The following is an 18583-nucleotide window of genomic DNA, read 5'->3' as shown; positions in this document are numbered from 1 at the left end:
GGAAGGGGGAGGGGCGGGGAGAGAATGGGGAGGGGGAGGGGAGAGGGCCGGGCGGGAGCGGGTTAGGCCTAGCTGGAGAGGGGACCGGGTGCCCGCCCGGGAGGCCTGGTATCTGGTCGCGGAGAGTGGCGCCCCGGGCTGCGCCAGGACCCAGAGGGCGAGTGGGCCGCGGCCGTCCCACACTTGGATTGTCAGCGAACTTTTTTTCTCTTTGCTTTTTTCTTTCTTTCTGGTGCCAGTGGCGGCGACTTCCAAAGCCGGGACTAATTCAGAAAAGGAGCTCGGCGGCGAAGCTGCTACTCTGCTCTACCTTCCTCTCTTCCCTCCTCCGTTTCTGCTTCTCTTCCCTTCGGACTAGTTTTCTCCCCCCTTGGTTCTAAGCAGCTTTTTTTCCCCCCTGAACTTTAATGCGTTTAATTTGGTCCGCGCAGTGGGGAGCATTTCCTAGGGAGATACATTTAATTTCGGAATTTCTAATCCCCTCGCTCAGAGGCCTGGCCCTGGCTCCCTTCGCTGCTCCCCAGGAGGTGGAAGGAGTGGAAGGAGGAGGACAAGCCCAGGCCAAGGGGGAGGAGCCCGCTGGGATGCTCCCAGGCGGCCCCTACCCCCCTAGGGCCCAGCTGCCTGCCCGAACTGCTCCAGGTGGGGGTGGAGGGGCAGTGGGGGGTGAGTCTGGGCTCTGGGTCAGGGCTCTGCCTACAGCCAAGAGGTAGCTACCCCTCTGCCTTTCCTCACCCCGACAGGAAGCGCTGGGCCAGGGAACGGGAAACCAGGAAAGGAGCAGAAGGGTGGAGAAGAGAGCTGGTGTAAGTGGGGGAAGCATACAGGGTCTACAGGAGCACTTCACTTCATGCACAATCTGTCCGGAAACGCATCTGGTAGCTCAGAGCACTAATGATGCTCGGCTTGGGATGCCTGTGCATTTGTCCACTTGGGGTGTGGGGGAGGAAGTCAAGGAAGGGGGTCCTGCTTCTCCCACACCTACACCCCGGGGGAGCAGGCCCTGGACAGCGAGAGTCAGGCCAGCTGCAACTCAGCTGCCAGAAAGGAGGCAAGAGCTGGGGCAGTGGGAGAGCCTGGCAGGGAAGGGAGCGGAGAAGGCGAAGGAACGGAGATCCACAAGGAAGATTTATTGGGCAGATCAGATGCACAGAGGCGGCTAATGAAGCAAATCCCGAGATGGGTATCAGAGCAACTCCCCAAAAGTTTATTTGCCTTTAAATTTCCGCAGGGAGGCGGGCGCCTTGTTTGAAGTGTAAATGCCCCTAGGTTGGGGGGTGGAAGGGCCGCTTTGAAAACACCAGAGAGAAAAGGTTCATTTAGAGGCAGACGGGAAAAGCAACCAACCCTGACAGGTCGGAGCCCGGGTTGTGTTTGGGGTTGGGTTGTTTTCTTTATTTCTCTTTCTTTTCCTCTTTCCTCTGCTTTCTTCTTCCCTTTTCCCCTTTCTTGCTATTTTTTTTTTTTTCTCCTCTACTAGACTCTGTAGAAGAAGAATGGGAAGAACAGGAAAGGGAGCATCAGAGGGAGAGGCCAGTGCCTGGAGAGAAATCTATAGGCCAGCTCCGGAGCCATGGGAGAAGGAAGAGCCTTGGCTAAAAGCATTTCTAATCATCAGGGATCATTGCTCTTTAACTTTCTAGACCCAGGAATGGGCTGGAGCTGAGGAGGAAGCTGCCAGGGGCTGGATTGGAGGGAGGATGAGTGTCCAACTAGTGCAGTGCTGGAGAAGGGGTCCCAGGAAGTGGGGATGACCAGGGTGGGAGTGATTCTGGGACATCAGAGGCCACCTGGGAAGTGAACTGTCACAGAAGGGTCTTCACTCCTTGGGGGGTACATGGGAATGATAGGTGTGCGAGTATAACTTGTAGCACACTTGTGCATTAAGTTCTCCTTTCACAAAATGTGACATTCCTCTTGCCCAATACATGGAAATGCCTGTTGTCTGCATCCACACTTCTTCATAGTATGTGTAACATAGAGATATGTCTAGCTGGGTCTGGAAAAATCAATGAGTCTATGTGTGTGTGTGGGGGGGGGCTGTCTACAGTCTTATTCCTCATGTAGTTCAGACTCCCCAAGACTTAACTTTCTGGACCAATGTAGGGAAACCTGGGGGCAAAGGGCTCCTTGAGTTCTGAGCTCCTTTCAATAAGGGTCCTTCCCCTGTGCCTTTCCCTCCACCCAATCTTGGTTAATTACCTTCCTGAAGGAAGCCCGAGGCTGTACCAGGTAATACCACCTGAAAGCTCCTTTCTCCCAAGCCTGGGAGCCTTTCCCTTAGGCTGCCCGAACTGGGTTTTCCTTTTTTTCCGCTCCCCACACAAAGTTAGTGCGCGTACACGGGGTTGGGAGGCCAAAGCAAACCCGGGAGCGCCATCTGCAGGTCTCTAGAGGAAGAGACTGACCTTCGGGGCTAGACCCTGCGCCTTCACCCTCTAGCCCAAGGGAACCAGCCTGGCCGCCCACGGGAAGAGGGAGTGAGGGTTGGGAAGGAGGGGGCTGGAGAGAAGTTTGTTTTTTTGTTTTTTGTTTTTTGTTTTACCCTCCCAAAAGTTACGCTGCAGGTGGATTAAGCAGATTAGGCTCAGGAGGATCCAGGAAGAGGGAATGTCCAGCTGAGTCAGCCCCCTAAGGAATGGGTGGTTCAGAATCCTATAGGACTGAACCTGGCTAGATCCCCCTCCGAGGATTAAGGGCATTCTGAACACCACCACCACCCCCCACCCCCTGGGTGCAAGAGGCCCAGTAGAAGTCTCCTGGCTGAGTGGAGCGGTGTGTCCCCCAGCCTAGCTGCTGCCTGGGCACTGGCCAGCGGGACAGCGTTGTGAGGCTGCGGCTCTTTCGCAGGCGCCAGGGTCTGCAGTCAGGGTCCAGAAGCGCCCGGAGACCAAGCAGCAAGAGCGGAGCGCGGGCTTCCCTGAGCCGCCCTTTCGCAGACCCAGGGAAGCGGGGGGAGGGAAGGAGGGAGAGAGAGTTAAAACATCAGCTGAAGTGCCAAGATGATTTATGAGACGAGGGAAAATATTTCATAAAGATCTCCCGGATATTCTGTACTTAACCAGTTAGGAGACAAAGGGCTTCTCCTGCCTGGTGCGTACGAGGGGACCCGAGCGAGCGCGGACGAGGGCTGCGGAGGCTGGGCCAGCGGCTCCGGCAGGAGCCGGGCCGGGCCAAGCGCGCTGCGCCTCCTGCGCTAGCTCAGGATCCGTCAAGCTGGCAGCGGGCGGCGCTCAGCCTCGTTCGCAGCCTCTTCTCTCCAGCCGGGGAGAGCAAACCTCGGTTCCCGCGTCCTCTGCCGCCAGCGACCAGTCGCTTTGCACTGTCTCCCTCCCCAAGCCCTTCTCCCAGGCCACCCGAGGGTCCAGAAGCCAAGTCCCTGGCTCTCCCACCGTCCGCTGGGTCCCACTGAGGCAGGTGGGTCCTCGCTGGAGGTCTCCAGCTCCATCCTAAACCGAGCGTTCTGGGCTACCCAGACTCTGATGGCCAAGGGGACGAGGGAAGTGCTCCGCGCAGCTGCGCGTGGAATGAGAGGACAAACTGCCGAGCACTTTGCCCCGGAATGAGAATTGGGGGTGCGTGGGTGGGGAGGCACTTCAGGAGGGAAAGGCGAAAGGGAAGGACCAGAGAGAGGAAGGAAGACTCAGGAAGGAACGGAAGGGAACTCAGAGCTGAGAGGAGGGGGGTTAAGACTAGGGATGCGGACTGGGCTCGGGGCCGCGTGGCCCACGCGGGCACTGGCCGGTGGACGGCAGGGCTGGGTGAGTTGGGACTGTGAGCCTGGCTTCCGAGAGCGGCGCGCTCCGCGGCTCTCGGTCGTTGCCTGAATATTCATTAGACTGGCCGCTCTTTATCCTTATCTAACGTTTATCTTATCGGCGAGTTTCGTTTCTCAGTGTAGTTTTAATCCCGGGCTCCCCTTTCCCCTCCCCCTGGCCCGCTCCCCTCCCTCCCTCTTCCTTCGCCCGCTGCTTCCTCCCTCCCTCCCGTTTCCCCCTCCCCTACCCTCCCCTCGCCGGCACCGGAGTGACAGGCGCGGGGCCCTCCTCGCCGAAGCTCGGGGCTCCGGCGCTGGCGAATCACAGAGTGGTGGAATCTATTGCCTTTGTCTGACAAGTCATCCATCTCCCAGCGCGGGGAGGGGGAGGGGGTCTGGAGGGGGCTTTGCAGCTTTTAGAGAGACACACACCGGGAGCGGAGGCTCCAGTCTCCGGCCGAGTCTTCTCGCAGCCGCAACCCACCTGGGGCCAGCCCGGTGCTGCCGGCGCTGCTCGGCTCCCTCCCTCCCTCCCGGCCCTTCGGCCGCCGCGGCGTGCGCCTGCCTTTTCCGGGGGCGGGGGCCCGGCTCGCGCTCTCCCCTCCCGGAGTCGCCCGCTCGGACATCCCGAGGATTGCTACTTCTCTGCCAACTTCGCCAACTCACCGGCACTTGGAGCGGCCCGGCTCCCCGCCCGGCGCCCTCGGGCCGCCCCAGCTCCTCGCCCTCTCCGAACGCCGCCTCTCGGATGACCGGGTTCCTGGGGAGTGAGCGAGCCACCTCCCCCCGCCCAGCCTCAGCCGTGGCCTCAGCTGCCGCGCGCGCCATGCGCCCCCAGATCCCCCCGGCCCGGCCCGCCGCCCCGGGTCCGCTCTGCTGACCGCCCAGCCCCGCGCCCCGACGGTGGGAAGTTGCGGTCGCTGCGGTTGCAAGCTCCGATCCGCCCAGGAAGCGTCCCCGCGGGGAGCTCACCGCGGCGTCCCCCGCCCGCCCCGCCGCATCTGGGCGCCCGCTCACCTCGCCCCCCTCCCAAACGTCCCTCCCTTTTCTCCTCAAGTCCTGAAGTTGAGTTTGAGAGGCGACACGGCGGCGGCGGCCGCGCTGCTCCCGCTCCTCTGCCTCCCCATGGATATGCACTGCAAAGCAGACCCCTTCTCCGCGATGCACCGTGAGTACCGGCGCCCGGCTCCTGTCCCAGCTCGGGGCTCCCCGTCCTAACCCTCTCCCGTCCTGTCCCGGCGCGGCCCTGGCCCCCTGCACTCAGGTCCCATCTTGGAGACTGCGCCGGCTTCTCCAGGCCCCCCCTTTCGTTCTTCCTCTTCCCCTCATTTTCCAGCGTTTCTAAAGCCTCCAGTTTCCCTCTTCTGCCTTATGTCACCAATACTTCTCCCTCTACCTGCCTTACTTTCCCCGGTGCCCATCACCTGCCTTCCTTTCTTCCACCTGCTCCTTCTGAGGTCATCAATCCACAGCCCCCCGGCCCTGGCTCTAGCCATTCCACTCCCTGGTCACCCTCTTGCCCTGGGCTGGGAGACTAACTGGCAGGCAGTTTTAGAGGGGTTTGTGTTGTGTTGTTTTCTCTGTTCTCTCCCTCTCCCCCTCTCACCTACCTCTCTCTCTCTCTCTCTCTCTCTCACTCTCCCATCCTCCCCCACCCTTCATTCATTGCTACCTTTCTCAAACTTGAGTGTACTTGTCCAGGAGGAGACTCCTAGCACCGGCAGCTTCAGTGTCAGGGCAATCAGGCAGAAGAGTGTGGGGGTGGGGTGCCCCCAATTGACCCTCAGCTCCCAGCATCTCCAGGCCCTGGCAGCCTAGCCAGGGTTTCTTGTGAGCTGGCTTGAAATAGTTCCTCTTCTTTTCTTTCCTCCCTTCTTCCCCTCTCCTTCTCCTTCCCCTTCTCTTCTCCTTGAGTTGGGAGGCTGAGACTGGCAGGACACGGTGGTCATCTTTCTCCACTTCTCCCTGAGAGATGCTCTAAAAACAAAGAGGGGTTCCAAGGAGAAATCGAAGACAGGAAGAGATGGAGTAGAGGAGCCTGCCAGGCGGCCCCTGGGCAGAGCCAAGCTCTGCTTGCAGTTCTGGAAGCTCTTTGCTGGCCTCCCACTTCATGGCAAAGATGGTCCCGCCAGTGACCTGGCCAGTGGGTAGTCCAAGAGGGGGAAAGTGAGGGGGAAAGAACAAAAGGAAGGCAAACGCCCAAGCTGGGGAGAAAGGAAAGAGAAATTTTGAAAAGGTGGAAGAAAATAAAAGAAAGAAAATAGAAAGGATGTTATCCAGGAAAGAGGAGGGGAGAAAAAATGAAAAAAGAGGAAAAGAGGAAATTATTTTAATGAAATTTGAATTTATCTAATTAATGTCCTGTGTCTTTAGCTTGGAGAACAATTCAGAGATTTTTTTTTTTTTGGCAGTCTTTTTTTTTTTTTAAGATAAATAGATTCTAAATAGAAAACTTCTCCTCCTCTGTAGATTAATAATTGAGGATGATTTGTAACTTTTCAAGGGGAAACTTTTTTAGCTCTGGCTTGGATCGGTGCTCCAGAAAGGAGAGCCAAGGAGGAAGACCTCTGTTTTTCTTTAAGCTTATAATTAGCATTACAGGGGTGAGCTTTAAAAAAAAAAATACTCCTGGGGTAAAATATATTTTTAAAAATAATTTCCAAGTACAGGTAATCCGAGTCAGGAGCCTCGGGCCGCCGCTGGTCTCCACCAGCTGAGCCAGAAATCCTGTCTCCTTTTCCAAGCGAGTGGAACCGGGTCTTCTCGCCTTCTTCGCCCAGCCCGCCGGCCTCCCTGGCCGGCCGCCTCTGCTCTCGCTCTCGCTCTTTGGCCGATTCCGCGGGGGATTTGCCGAGTCCCAGCCGCCCACTGGGTGTCACTTTGAAACCCAAAAGGGGGCAAGGCGTGCTGAGGGTGGTCGGAGGAAGGGAGAGAGCGCGGCGCGGCGCGGGCGGGCGGCGGGGCCGGCAAGCATCCGCAGCCCGAGTCCGCGCCGGCGGCAGTGGCGCATTCCAGGCCTGACTGAGCGGCGGCTCCCGGCCCGCGGCCCTGGACTCCTGTCGGGCCCCTTCCCATCCCCTTCCGTTAGATTGGGGACGAGGGGCCGGGCCTGGAGCCCTGGGGAGGCTGAATTATTCATCTTTAATCTGCCCGCAGCTGCCGCCTTTTCATACCGGTAACGCGAGTTCTCCCGGGGCCTAAATTATTGATGGTCGGGGTTTGGAGGGAAGGGAGGGGTGACGAGTGGGGCTAGAGGTAGGGAGAGTAGCGGGAATGAGAGGCAAAAATAAGAGGTTCTAGCCTTCCCCAGCCTGCAGATCGGAAGCCTCTCCCCAGGGGTTTCACCGGCCCTTGCTCTCAGTACCCCCAGGAGGGGACGGGAAAGAAATGAGCCGATCGCAGATGTTCCCGCTTTCTCCGAAAGTCGCCTGAAGCCAGCAGGACCCGGCCTGTAGGTTCCTGGCCAAGTCAGGCCCGCCACTAGAACTCTGCGCTTGGATTGCTCAGGAACTGCGGCACTGGGTGATTACTCTGGGTGCAGGATTTCTAGACTACTGTAGGCCAGGGAGAATGGGGCACCCCGCAGCGTCCTCGGGCCTGATATCTGGTGACCACTTTGGCTCCAAGGTTGGAGGACCCCGCTGGAGACCCTGCGTCCTCCTCCTGGCCAGGAGAGCAAATGCCCTTGCTTCCTGGTGTCCTGGGATGCTGCCGAGGTCTAAGAGGTCGGAGGGATGGGAGCTAGCTCCGGCTGACAGCACGGGGTGTCCCATGAGCCCTCAGCCTGTCTAGGCGACCTGTACCATGCTACCTAGGTGAGGCAGTGGGTTCCAAGCCTGGCTCAGGGCGGCAGGCAGACGAGCCCCGGCAGCCTGTATTCTCTGGCTGCTGCCATGGGAGCCCCGCGCGGCAACCGGCTGCCTCCCCGGCTCTGAGCACGGACACCGGACCCCTGCATCTTCAGCCTTCCGTCCTCCACCTGGCTTTCTTTGAACTTTAGACGCTAGGGATTCAAGTGGGAAATACGGCCTCGAAATATCTAAAGATAGAAAACATAAAGGAAAGGAAAAATCCCGATCGAAAGCCAGAATAAAACAAAAACAAAAACACAGAGAAGGAAGCAGGAACACCAACTCTGATTAAAAATAGATACAAGAGGTAGGGAGCAAAAGGAAGGAGTCAGACACTTAGCCCCTCTTTCTGCTCAGAGCCCTTTTGTATTGAGTCGATCGGTCCCAGACCCCACCCCCCAAGTTATCTGCCTCCAAGCCCTAACACGCACCAACGACTCCCCTTGCTTGCGGCTCAGGCGGGATCCCGCTTGGCCCAGCTTCTGCTCTCTGCTCCACCCTTCTTTTCCTCTCCTACATTCTTTCCTGCTGGCATTAATTCCCCCTCTGCCTTCTTCTCACCCTGCTTCTCCATTCCTTCCCTCACTTTCTCCCTTGAGAGGTGCTGGTCTTAGAGCTGTGTTCTTCCCTGCTCTCTGCCCTGCGTCTGGGTTTCCGCGTCTCTACGGCCTGGCCCGTGGGTTTCAATCTCCAGTCGCCCTGCGTTGCTCGGCAGCGGGGACCACCGTTCTGCCGCGCATCCCAGATCATGCCCCTCCGCCCTGCCTGCTCCCTTCGCACGTCCTGGGCCACGGACCCTGACTAATGGCCGGTCCCTGCTGTGTGTGGGGTGTTGTGTTTTTTTCTTGTCTCTCCCCAGCAGGGCACGGGGGTGTGAACCAGCTCGGGGGGGTGTTTGTGAACGGCCGGCCCCTGCCCGACGTGGTGAGGCAGCGCATCGTGGAGCTGGCCCACCAGGGGGTGCGGCCTTGCGACATATCCCGGCAGCTGCGGGTCAGCCACGGCTGTGTCAGCAAAATCCTGGGCAGGTGAGGGCCTCAGAGCCACCCCTGGGAGAAGCCTTGCCTCCTCAGCCCGAGGCCCTGGGTCTCCAGACCAAGGACTTGGCTCAAAGTCCAGGATGCCAGTGGGAGATGGGGTATCTGGATACTGGGGGGAACCTAGAGAGCTGCTCCTTTTGGAGAGAGTACTCAGATGGTGGCCACGGGCCCAGGAGTAAGGGTGGAGAAGGATCACTCAGCTCCTGCCCAGCTTTAGGGTTCTTGAGAAGAGGCTGCCAGATCCCAGACTTCAGACAGGGAGGGAGTCCTCTCCAAGCAGAGTTCATGCAGACTGGGGGGCTCAGAGGAACAGGGTGGGGAGCGTAAATGGGTCCCCAAGAGGAAAGTAAAAATCAGCCCTGGGGAGGGGACAGGAAGGTCCTGGTTCTCACCAGGGTTCCGTGCTCAGTAGGAAAGGGCTAGAGGTGGGGGCCTCAGCCCTGGAGGGCCTGGAGGCCTGGAATCCTGCTGTTCCTCCTGTTCTTTCTAAATAAAAGGCCGGGCTTTCAAACTCCGAGGGGCACCTATTCCCGCTGGTGTGCTCTGCTCTCAGTCCCCGGCATGACTGTCTTCCTGGAGGGAGTGTCCCTCTCATCTTCCCCCTCCTCCTGCGGTCCATCCCTCACCCCAGCCAAGCGCACCCTCAGGAAGCTGGCTCAGCCACGCTGAGTCTTTTCCCTCCACGCTGCTGCCTCGGGTGGAAGCATGGCTCCACCGCCCTGAAACCTGCAGCCTCCCTGCCCCCTGCCATGGCCTGTTCTTGCTGACACCGCCGGCCTTCCCGGCGCAGGTACTATGAGACCGGCAGCATCAAGCCCGGAGTGATTGGAGGTTCCAAGCCCAAAGTGGCGACGCCCAAAGTGGTGGACAAGATTGCTGAATACAAGCGACAGAACCCCACCATGTTCGCCTGGGAGATCCGAGACCGGCTCCTGGCTGAGGGCATCTGCGACAATGACACCGTGCCCAGCGTCTCTTCCATCAACAGGTGAGCAAACCAGCCCCGACTACAGGGTGGGGCATCCCAGCTCCTGCCCATCAGGGTGTCTCCCAGCTTGTGGTTTCTCTTCTTTCTCCTGCCCCTGCCTTTGCTCCAGGCTCTCAGCCCCCGAAGTCCTTAAGTCCTTGGGGCAGGGAGAGGAGACCTGGGAGGCAGAGAGACAGACAGACAGAGCTGTCTGCAGCCCAGGGCTGGGTATTCCCTGCCAGGCTTCTCCCGCCGGCGTCCTGGAAATGAATCCAAGTGTTTGTGGTAATTAAGACTCCAAGATTACGTGCCTCGGTATCTAGAGACAATCACAGCCTAAGTCGAAGCCTTTAAAATGACCAGTGTCTATTCATCGCTTCCAAACAGACTTCCCTTTCTAAAGGCATGCTCCCTTCCCCAGGGGCAGCGCCTGTCCTGGCTTCCCCACCCTCCCTGCCAACTCCCACAAAGCTTGCCTCCCAGGAGCCCAGGCCTTGCTAGCCAGCTCCGCACAGATTTCCGGCCTATAAGCACCAGTGTCCAGGCCTGAGAGCAAACGCTAGCCACCAGCCAGCAATTGGCAGGGAGCAGAGGAGCTGGACAAGGAGTGGGACACCAGGCAGGCAGGGAGAGCTCTAGACCCCCAGGCTCCACTTTGGGATGTGTAGGGCTAGGGAGAAGTCTGTACAGTGACAGGCTCAGGCACGTGGGCCGACACAGGCTGGAGTTGTGCAAGGTAGCCTCCCACTCCCCAAGCCACTCCAGCCTGCTCTCCGGGACAGTACGCATGGACACTCCATGTGTGTACACACCGTGCCGGTGTGCAAAAGTGGGCCTGTGTCGGCTACAGCAGGCACAAGGAGCAGTGGGATGCAGGGACCCAGGATGGCTTCAGCATCGCAGAACTATACTCTGACATCAGCAGAGACCCTGTACAAGTTCCAGACAGCCTGGCCAACCTTTCAACCCCCCCCCCCCCCATTTTAGGGCAGATTCCCAAGTGAGAAGAAGGCTGAGGGTTTCATACCCTTGTATTCTTTGTATTCTTCATAGACTCATTATCAAGACAACTAATAATACAGATGGTGCCTTTTTCTGAAACTGGCATCACGTATCAAGTTTTTTTTTTTTAAATATTTTGCAAATGATATGGAATTATCCCAAATCATCCTGAAAACAGCAGGTAAAATTAGCTGGTAGAATGTACCTTGGCTAAAGAAGATTCCCTCTGCCACACTCGTGCTGTAACGTACTGTGAGGCGACCCCAGAAATTATCCCAGTGTGTGCCATCTGTATTAAAATGGTTATTCAGTTATGAACAGGGTAACATAATACTGATCAGCTAATTATACACCCTCCGAAAACCCTCCAGCTCCCTGGGCCTGGCTCGCTAGGTACTGAAAGCATAGCGGTTTGACATTCAGACACCTTCGAAGGAGCTGGATTAAGACTCTGGGTGGTTTGGGAGAGGAATGTGTCTTTTACATTTAAAAGCCAGAGGAGGCTGGGGAAGCTCTGGAGCTGGGGCAGGATTGGCGGTTAGGAAAGGGCCGGGGACAAAGCATTTGTTTTCTGAGCCATCTGGAGACTCAGCCTCTTGGCTCTCTGCTGGTCCTGGGAGCGAGCTGGAACAGAGATATGCCTGATGAGGAACGATGCTGATGGGACTGGGCGCTGGGGTCCTGGGGGACATTCAAGAGAAATGCTTGTCATCAGTGGTAGGATTTGCAAGGCTTTGGAGGACCCCAAGACATGCACAGTAAAGGTGGTCTGTTTTTCTTGATGGTTGGAGGACTGGAGCAATCAAGGCACTTCTGGGGCCAGCATTCCTTGCCTCCCACCCCACCACTGTCTAGAACTCTGTCCTTCCTCTCCCCAACATACACCTTCACTGGCTCAGATGTTTTGGAGACCTGGCTCATGCGGGAGTTTGGGAAGGCTCATTCTGAAAAGGCACAGAAAGCAGGGAACAGGTGACCCCAGGATTGACCTCAGAAGCCTGGGGGTGCACTCCCCAGCCCTGGGGGAAAGTAGAGGGGTGGGTAGGGAGTAGGAAAAGAACGGCCTCAGCTTGATAATGATGACAGCTATGGAATCTGCTCGTCGCGTGGAACCCCACCACCCTGAGGGGCACCTAGGCTTCCTTTGGGTGTGTAGAAATGGCCCTCCATGGGCAGGTGTTGCTGGAGATGGAGAGGGAGTGGGAGGAGAGGAACAGGGAAGCCACTGGCAGCATAGGCAGCCAGCCCTGGGTCTGTGACTAGGCTTCCCGGCTTGCTTTGCCAACAAGGAGCAGTCAAGGTATTCTTGCTTTCGCTCTGGGACAGTATCCCACCATGGATCCAATCTGGGAAAGAATTCTGAGGGCTTCCCCTTGTGCTGCTGAGTTGGGGCTAGAGGGATGTGTCTAGGCCCGCATGTCCTCGGCTTCGTCCCTGGGGGCGCTTGGCTCTGAAGGGGGAAAGGTTTATCTGAGATTTGTAGTTTCACCCTGAAGCCTGATAAAGACGGGATGTTTCTGTCAGCGTTGGTGATTTCAGGAACTTTGTAAATTTTTACTCAGTATAGGAAGGGCCTGGAGATTTTCCTCTGTGCAGGAAGTGTGGTGCCTCGGGGTGGTTCTTGAGTATAGGGCCTTACTGTTGGAGAGATGCCCACTTGTCTTTGGTATTCTTAACTGTTGTAAGGGTGTGTGTGTGTGCCGGTGGCTGGCAAGAAATGAAGTCTACACATACTCACCCACCTGAGCCAAATTGTGAGTTTTTTCCTTTTTTTTAATCTTCTCCTCCCAAAACAGATGCTGTTGCCGCACTTGAAATATGCTGTTATGGTTATAAATGAAATTGCCTTTCATGCCTTAAAATTGGTTTTGGTTTTCTCTGATCCTGTCGCGATAAAGGCTTGGACATTCCGTCCACGTACTCCACTGGTAAATCCTCAGAGAAATACCTCTCTGAGTCAGTGGAGTGGGTCAGGGATGCCTCCCAAACACACTCCTGCCCCTAGAGACCACTGTCAAAAATCCAGAGGGATGACTGGAATGCTTAGTCTGTGGAATTTCTGTGACTCAGTCTCGATATTGGATTACTGACCGCTAAGCATGGTGTTGCCACCCTCAGCTTATATGCCGTCCTTGTAGTGGACCAAGGTTTATAAACAGGTGACTTAAGACTGAAACCTAGTGGGGGAAATGGCCTGGGGGCGGAGCGAGAAGAGATGGAGGGAAATCCATGCTACTGAAGGGGGGAAAAGTCATCCAGTTATGTCACTGAGCAACTGACCAGGCTGGAAGGGATTTCCTGTTTATATGCCAGCGTCTTCTGATTTGGCCGTTGTTGTGGGCAAAGATTAGCGTTCCTTTGAAAGAATCAGTACAAACTCCAGGTGGAGTCTAGGGTTACCAAGGATCCCCTGAGGGTGATCTCTTAGAATGAGCCAACGGAAAGGCCATTGCTTTCTTAACTTTTCCAGCCTGCCCTACACTCTTGGGATCAGGGCCTTCCCTGCCCCTAGATCTTTGGAGTGGACTCTTCCAGAGTCAGTTTCTCACTGATCACCTGCTACCCATGCTCTCCCTCAGCCTGTTTGGCTCTAAGCAAGCATGTTCATTTTCCCAGCGGTGACAACACTGACTTCCAGGCTGTAGCCCCGGTGTTGTGCAAGGATTCCATCCCGTGTCATTCGAGGGCCTCATTGGAGGTCTGGCAGTGGGGTGACAGTAGTGGGTCAGCTGTTCATTTGAAGGCCAATCCAAAGAAGCTGGGAACGCTGAAGATATGTTCAGGGCCGGAGTATATGTCTTTCTCTGAAACTCAGGTTCTAGAACATGGCACATTCGACTCTTAGACTCTCAGACCTGGCTTGGCATGAATCTGGGCCAGAAGGATGGCTTTACCTGTCACATCTCCATGCCCTTGTAGCTGTTGGACTGTTGGTCTCATGGCAAAGAGCCAAGGCAAGTTGGTGAGCTAAGAAGGAGGCTCTGTCCTCAGAGGGCGAGGAGAAATAAGGACAGAGAACTTGCCTTCTGTGGCCCGGGGCCTACCAGACTGGGGGTCACAAAGAGCAAACAGATGCACCAGATTCTGTCTGAGGAGGCTTGCTCAACCATCCTTCCCCAGAGAAGGCTCTCCTGCTGCCAAGATCACCCATCACTAGACTAACATGGGAACTGGGTACGACTGTTGATCTTACTTCTTCAGATGAGCTGGAGCTGTCCTCTTGAAAAGCCATTTTTTAAAAAAGATTTTACTTATTTATTTGACACAGATTGAGAGACAGTGGGAGAGGGAACAGAAGCACAGGGAGTGGGAAAGGGAGAAGCAGGCTTCCCACTGAGCAGGGAGCCCGATGTGGGGCTCGATCCCGGGACCCTGAAATCACGACCCGAGCCAAAGGCGGACACCCAAAGACTGAGCCACCCAGGCACCCCTTGAAAAGCCATTTTTGTTCCCTTAGTTACAAGAGAGGGAAACTCCTCCTAACTAACTAACTAGTGTCCCAACTATTTTGAGAACTCAATAAAACAATCACATCAAATATGAAGAGGCATAAATCTTGTGTCTGCACAGGTAACCTACTCAATTGCTTTTATTATCATTCAGGCTGCCTCCATTTATTACCGTCCATAGCCTGGGCAAAGAAGGTTGCATGGAGGGTGGTCTCCGGGTGCAGTCCTCCACCCCGAGAGTCAACGATCAGCCCGTAGAGCCAGAGATTTCGATGGGAGCTCAGGAAAGGCCCATCTGTCTGCATGAAAACCAATCAATAATTCTGTAACCAGAGCCCTTGTCACAGGGAAATGGACAACACAACAGTTCAATATAGGGACCACAGGGGGAATTAGCCAGGGGAGATGGGGCCGGGCAGGAGCAGCCCCTGGAGAAGGGAGACAGGGTACCCGGAGCAGGGAAGGTTGGGGAGGGAGCAGAGCTATGTGTATATCAGTAGAAGGGGCCAATTCCTGTGCGGAGTAGATCCAGGGACTGGATCTAGTGTTGGAAGTTGGTGTGGGAGGGAACAGTTGGGCTTATTCCGGTGCCTGCAAGAGAGTGTGGTTGTACATGGGATGGAATGTGCTTGTAGACCAGAACATCACAGCTTCCAGAGAAAGAGGAGCCGTGGTAGTAACTGGTGCAGAAGATGAATGCCACCCCTGCCCCCACAAACCACACCAAGAGCCTGCACTCTGAAGAGGGGCTTGTTCGGAACCTGCAGGGGATAGGAGACCTCCTTCCCCAGCTTGTCCGCAGGACTGATGAAGGAACTCCCTAAGCCAAGAGCTCCATTTTCTGCTCCCAGCTTCCTAGATCTCCAGCTCTGTGACTTCCTCTCTTAGTTCTCAGGTTTGTCCTCAGTCCCTCCTTGTTGCTACCTGGAGTTGGAGGTCTCATAGTGAGAAGAAATGATGTCTATGTAGTTCTTTTTCACTTCTGTTCTTTCTTATTTATTTATTTATTTATTTATTTTTAAAGATTTTATTTATTTATTTGACAGACAGAGATCACAAGTAAGCAGAGAGTGAGAGGGAGAGAAGCAGGCTCCCTGCTGAGCAGAGAGCCTGATGTGGGGCTCCATCTCAGGACCCTGGGATCATGACCTGAGCCGAAAGCAGAGGCTTTAACCCACTGAGCCACCCAGGCGCCCCTGTTCTTTTTTTTTTTAAAGATTTATTTATTTACTTGAGAGAGAGAGAGAGATCGTGCCAGAGAGACCGTGCAGGGGGAGGGGCAGAGGGAGAAGGAAAGAATCCCAAGCAGACTGCCTGCAGAGCCCAAAGTGTAGGGGGTGGAGTTCGATGTCACGACTCTGAGATCATGATCTGAGCTGAAATCAAGCGTCTAATGCTTACCTGACTGCGCCCTTCAGGCGCCCCTTCACTTCCTGTTCTTTAAAAGAGTGCAGTGAAGGCTTCCAACCTGGCCGGCCACCTCTCTGAATCCCTGCTGTTTCCCGGCACACCCACGCCAGGTGTCCAGAGTTCAGATTTTTGCAAGGGAAGCAGTTACAGGTGCAGCTGTGGCCAGTGCAGCGCACCTGGCTGTGTGGGTGAGTCCAGAAAGGAGAGAGAGATCCCTGACAGATTTGAGGCATGGGAAACAGTAACTCACTAACCAATGCCCCTATCCCAAGTGAAATAAACAGATGGGAAGTGAAATTTACCAGTAAACCATGGGGTTGAAAGTTTTCCTCCCGTGGAATCTGTTGTTTGGGTGCTGGCAAGGTACAGCCTGAACACGGCTCACAATGGTTTCTAGGCACAGAGGTTGTCATTGTGAGTGTGTATGGCTCTGTGTGTGTGCTCTTTGGCAAAAAGGCTCCGAGGCCAAGAGGAAAGAGAGGAAGTTCTAAAGGATGTGTCCTGCAGTCACAGACAAAGGCTGGACACCTTGTCCTTGCCCATCAGGTTAATCAGTGAGGCAGTCTTTGGACCAGTGGGTGATAGTAGGGCTCAGCTAAAGATTCTTTGTTTCATAATTTGGGCAAACTGAAGTCAAATTTTCCTTCAATCTTTGTTTAAGCTGTAATACTCCACGGTCCATTCAGCCCCCCAAAAGAGGGCCCTGGCTACAGGGATGTCACCTTCGTACTGGAGAGGTGTGAGGTCAGCTGTCCGTCTTCACTTAGACACTCACTTTGTCCCAGCCCAGTCGGCAAGATCAGTTAGGGACCAACTGTATACACAACTAAAAAGATGCTCTTCACAGTGGGTCTCTTTCCTGTACGTTCTAACGCCAAGACCCACCAAGGGATATAGGTCCCCCCCCCCCCCCCCCGCAGGAGGCGTGACAGCAGCACGGGAACACAGTCATTGGCAGAGCTCTCCCAAGGGCCAGGCCCTGGGCCCAGCTGCCATGTCCTCCTCCAGGAACCCAGGAGCTGAGGAAATAAGGAAGAGGCTCTGTGTAAGAAACACGTAACTGGGGACTGGAGAGGCCTTGGAGACCAGGCAGGACATGAAGGCACAGGCAGATGCCTTGGGCTCCGGGAGCTGTCAGAAGTGGGAAAGAGGAGAGTGACAGGGGACTGGAGGAGAAGGAGCAGGGACCCATGCCATCCCCCGCAGGTAGGAGAAGAAAGTATATAGAAGGAAAGAGGGAGACGGGAGAGGCCATGGAGCCAGGCTCCTCTGGTAGGTCGTTTTCAGCAACCACAAAAACCACAAAACAAACAAACAAACAAAAACCCAAACAAACAAACAAAAAACAATGGACTCTTTCTTTTGGGTGTTGAGAGATAATAGAAGAAGCTATTTTGTGTGTTTCACGTGAGAGTGTGAGAAACCGAGAGTTGGCATTCTAGAGGGGTCAGGTTGATTGGAGGGACGTGGAGGGAGGAAGGTGGGGCTGCGGGAGCTGGGAGGGAGCTGGTGAGAGCTGGGCCACAGCGCTGGAGGATGTGGGCCCAGCCTAGAGGCAGAAGATTTGGGTTTTGAAAACTCCTCACTGGTGGATGAAAACGTGGCTTTAGGCCTGATTCAGTCCTGGGACCCTGGTCTGTAGCCCCAGGGCTGGGTCACCAGACTTGGCTTCTCTTCCCTGCTTCAGACCAGAGCTCTAACTGTGCAGGAGCAGGGGTGTGGGGGATGTTTCCAGAGCCCCTTAGTCCAGGAGCCCCCGAGGAAGGTAAGTGGAGAGGGGAGAGTCCACTCTCTACTGTGAGGGCAAGGGAGGGTGAGGCACGAGTAGGAGCGGAGGACGGAAGTCAGAAGGAGGGCTGAAGAGTGAAAAAGGAGGTGTAGGCTGAGGGGTGAAAGGGAGAGGCCTCGGAGCTGGCTTGGCTGGATGAGAATGGAGTGCATGGCCAGAGTACACAGCAGGGAGCTCTGGAAGCTTTAAAAGGGGGTTGGATCCCGTGTGTCTCCACCAAGGGCCTCTCGTGGTGCTTGGAGGTGGTCAGAGGGAGCCTGAGCTCCGGGCAGCTGGTAGACCAGGCTGAGAGGGACTTCAGGGAACTCAGAGGTGGTAAAAGAGAAAAGGGAGGCCAACCAGGAAGGACAAAGGGGGTAGGACATAGGAAGTGGTGTGGGAGGTCAAGTCGCAGGAGCTGGGGCTCGTGGCCAGCAGCACCATGAGGCAGGCTGGTGTGGCTGTCGGGTCACTGCAATGTAGTCGCTGTAGCCTGGTCCCCAGCAGAGGGGACAGTCAGAGAGAGGCCAAGAGGGAGGGAGGGAGGTTCCTCACTTCCTAGGTGTTCCAGATTCGAGGCCCTCTGCCCAGGAGCCTCCAGCCACTCTGCCCTGGACTTCCTCCTTTGCCTGCCTTCAGCCCTGCCCGAACTGCTCTGCAGTGAGCTCTCCCTGCAGCCATTTGGGGATGGAGGAAGCCAGAGAGGGACGCTATAGGTCCCGCTTGGCAGGGGGAGCAGAAAGGCCGTAAGACAGGGCAGCAGGCTACGAGGGGAATTGTTCTTACCCGGTAGGTGCAGTGAGGTCAAGAAATCAGAGAGGAAGGGCTCAGAGGTTGGGGAGAGAAGGAAGGAGGGCAGGGAGGGAGGATGGCAGTGGCCGCAGGGTTGGAGCCCCTGAGGTGGCCTTCCCCTGCCCTGATGCTCCCTCTTGGCCACAGAGTCTTTGCTGGACTGGTGGAGGAAGCTGCAGGAAACCAGCAGCCTAGTAGGCAGGTGTATCTCGCTTGACAGACCACAGAGATGGTCAGGGAGGAGACACTGCTTCTTATTTTTTTTTTTTTAAGATTTTATTTATTTATTTGACAGATCACAAGTAGGCAGAGAGGCAGGCAGAGAGAGAGAGAGAGAGGAGGAAGCAGGTTCCCCACTGAGCAGAGAGCCTGATGTGGGACTCGACCCCAGACCCTGGAATCATGACCTGAGCCGAAGGCAGAGGCTTTAACCCCACTGAGCCACCCAGGAGCCCAGGAGACACTGCTTCTACCTCCCATGACTTTCCATCCTAATTTGAGAGGACGAGATGGTGCCTGGCTGTGTGTCAGACGGAGAGAAGTCGGT

At 55.9% G+C, this 18583-nt stretch overlaps 1 protein-coding gene across 5 annotated transcripts in view; it reads left to right on the top strand.

Moving 5' to 3' along the window:
- Positions 1–3509: 3509 nt before the first annotated feature.
- PAX2 (paired box 2) overlaps positions 3510–18583 on the top strand; it is a 79079-nt gene continuing 64005 nt past the window's right edge. The window contains exons 1-4 of one of the 5 annotated variants that reach the window (XM_059169179.1): positions 3510–3761; positions 4815–4925; positions 8468–8636; positions 9439–9636. In XM_059169179.1, coding sequence (XP_059025162.1) covers positions 3563–3761; positions 4815–4925; positions 8468–8636; positions 9439–9636 — 677 coding nt within the window. In that variant the 5' untranslated portion in view covers positions 3510–3562. The remainder of the gene's footprint in view (positions 3762–4814; positions 4926–8467; positions 8637–9438; positions 9637–18583) is intronic. The other 4 variants (XM_059169180.1, XM_059169176.1, XM_059169177.1 and 1 more) reach the window with 4 other exon arrangements.

Source organism: Mustela lutreola, chromosome 4 (assembly GCF_030435805.1).
Source record: "Mustela lutreola isolate mMusLut2 chromosome 4, mMusLut2.pri, whole genome shotgun sequence".
In the NCBI taxonomy this organism is placed as follows: domain Eukaryota; kingdom Metazoa; phylum Chordata; class Mammalia; order Carnivora; family Mustelidae; genus Mustela; species Mustela lutreola.
The sequence above is the reverse complement of the archived record's forward strand: the minus strand, read 5'-3'. Positions and strand labels throughout refer to the sequence as shown.